General features: G+C 59.7%; 1 protein-coding gene across 1 annotated transcript; it reads right to left on the bottom strand.

The window, feature by feature from the left end:
- Positions 1–245: 245 nt before the first annotated feature.
- Positions 246–1,393, bottom strand: TSSK3 (testis-specific serine kinase 3). The gene is made up of 2 exons (XM_010000610.1): positions 1,249–1,393; positions 246–907 (listed from the first exon to the last, which is right to left on the bottom strand). The coding sequence occupies exons 1-2, from the start codon at positions 1,391–1,393 to the stop codon at positions 246–248; spliced, it is 807 nt and encodes a 268-aa protein (XP_009998912.1).
- Positions 1,394–1,616: the final 223 nt, after the last annotated feature.

The following is a 1,616-nucleotide window of genomic DNA, read 5'->3' as shown; positions in this document are numbered from 1 at the left end:
TCCTGCTGCAGGGGGTTTATTTAACTGGGGTGGGTGCACCCAGGCTGCTCAGGGTCTGCCCTGTTCCCCACTGCTGGAGGGCTCTGAGGGAGTTGGGGAAAAATACCCCAGGTATGACCCAGACCTTGTCTCTGCCAGCTGGAAGCCTGGCACAGCACGGGTGAGGCCGGATAGATGGGAAACACCAACCTCCAAATTTATAATCATTTCAGAAACATTCCATTCAGGGAGAGCAGGGCGGGTTCTCAGGGGTTAGTCAGCCATGGGTGCCTGCTGACCACCTCAATGGAGGGTCTGAGGGTCATGTCCGGCTCCAGGAGCATTTTCAGGAGGTTCTGGCACTCCTCGGAGACCCCCAGGTGCCGGGGGATGGAGACACCTTTCTGCTGCTGCAGCATCATCTTGGGGATGTCGGAGTCGTCGAAGGGCATGCGGGCACAGAGCAGGATGTAGAGGATGGTGCCCATGCTCCAGATGTCGCCCTTGCAGCTGTCATGGGGCAGGCCCTGCAGCACCTCGGGTGCCACGTAGGCTGTGCTGCCGCAGAAGGTCCTGCTCAGGTCCCTGCCGTCCCTGGGGAGCAGCTTGGCGAAGCCAAAATCCGTCAGCTTCAAGGTGTGGCCCTGGAGCAGGGCGTTCTCACACTTGAGGTCCCGATGGGCCACCCCGCAGCTGTGGCAGTACTGGATGGCATCCACCAGCTGGCGGAACAGCACCTTGGCCTGGGGCTCGGGCAGGGGACCCTCCCGGACCATGTAGTCAAAGATATCCCCGTCCTCTGCCAGCTCCATCACCAGGAAGATCTTCCCCTCTGTGGATTCCAGCACCTCGTGCACGTGGATGATGTTCCTGTGCTTCAAGTGCATGACGATCTGGAGCTCCCGGGGAAGGAATTTGTGAATAAAATCTGCGGAGAGAGGAGGGGGTTTGGTGATGGTGACACCCTCGAGCTGTCAGCTCTGGGCACCCCTCTGGGACTCGGCAGAGGGAGGGAAGGACCTTCCCGGGGTGCCTGGTTCCTTTCAGCCCCAGCACTTTGTTGCCCTCATGGTCAGAGGGGCTGCCACCTCAACTGGTACTAATCCTTGGGCTATGGTCCTGGGCTGTTCTGCGGGACCCCCAGCTCCCCCCAGTTCTCCCATCTGCTCACAGGGATTGAGTTTGGGAAACCAGTTTCCTGCTGGGTGTGAAAAGCCTCCAGGGAAGGACAATGCCTCAACCTGGAGCTCTTTCAGGGTCAGCTCTTACCTTTCGGGCCTTCCTTCTTGTCCATTATTTTAATTGCCACTTTCTTCTGGTGTTTTAGTGAAAAAGCTTCTTTCACTTTGGAGAACATCCCCTCCCCGACCGTCCTGCCCAGCTGGTAGCCATTGGCAAGCAAAAACCCCTCCATGCCTTCACGTGGGCTGGGCCCCGTCCCTCCTGCACTGACTCCACCACAGCATCTCTGTGCCTGGGGGCAGCACCCCGGGGTGGGGGGCAAACACTGATGGATCCCCGGCATCCCCTGGAGCCCGGGGGTGCTATTGTGATGCAGCTGATGCTGGTTGCTGGGCAGCAGGTCTGGGGAGGTGAGGGACAGGCTGGACGCCCTTCTTGGTGAGCGGGGTCCCCCC

The sequence above is a fragment of the Chaetura pelagica genome, unplaced genomic scaffold (assembly GCF_000747805.2).
Source record: "Chaetura pelagica isolate M959 unplaced genomic scaffold, ChaPel_1.0 scaffold676, whole genome shotgun sequence".
In the NCBI taxonomy this organism is placed as follows: Eukaryota; Metazoa; Chordata; class Aves; order Apodiformes; family Apodidae; genus Chaetura; species Chaetura pelagica.
This window is presented reverse-complemented; position numbering and strand designations above follow the sequence as displayed.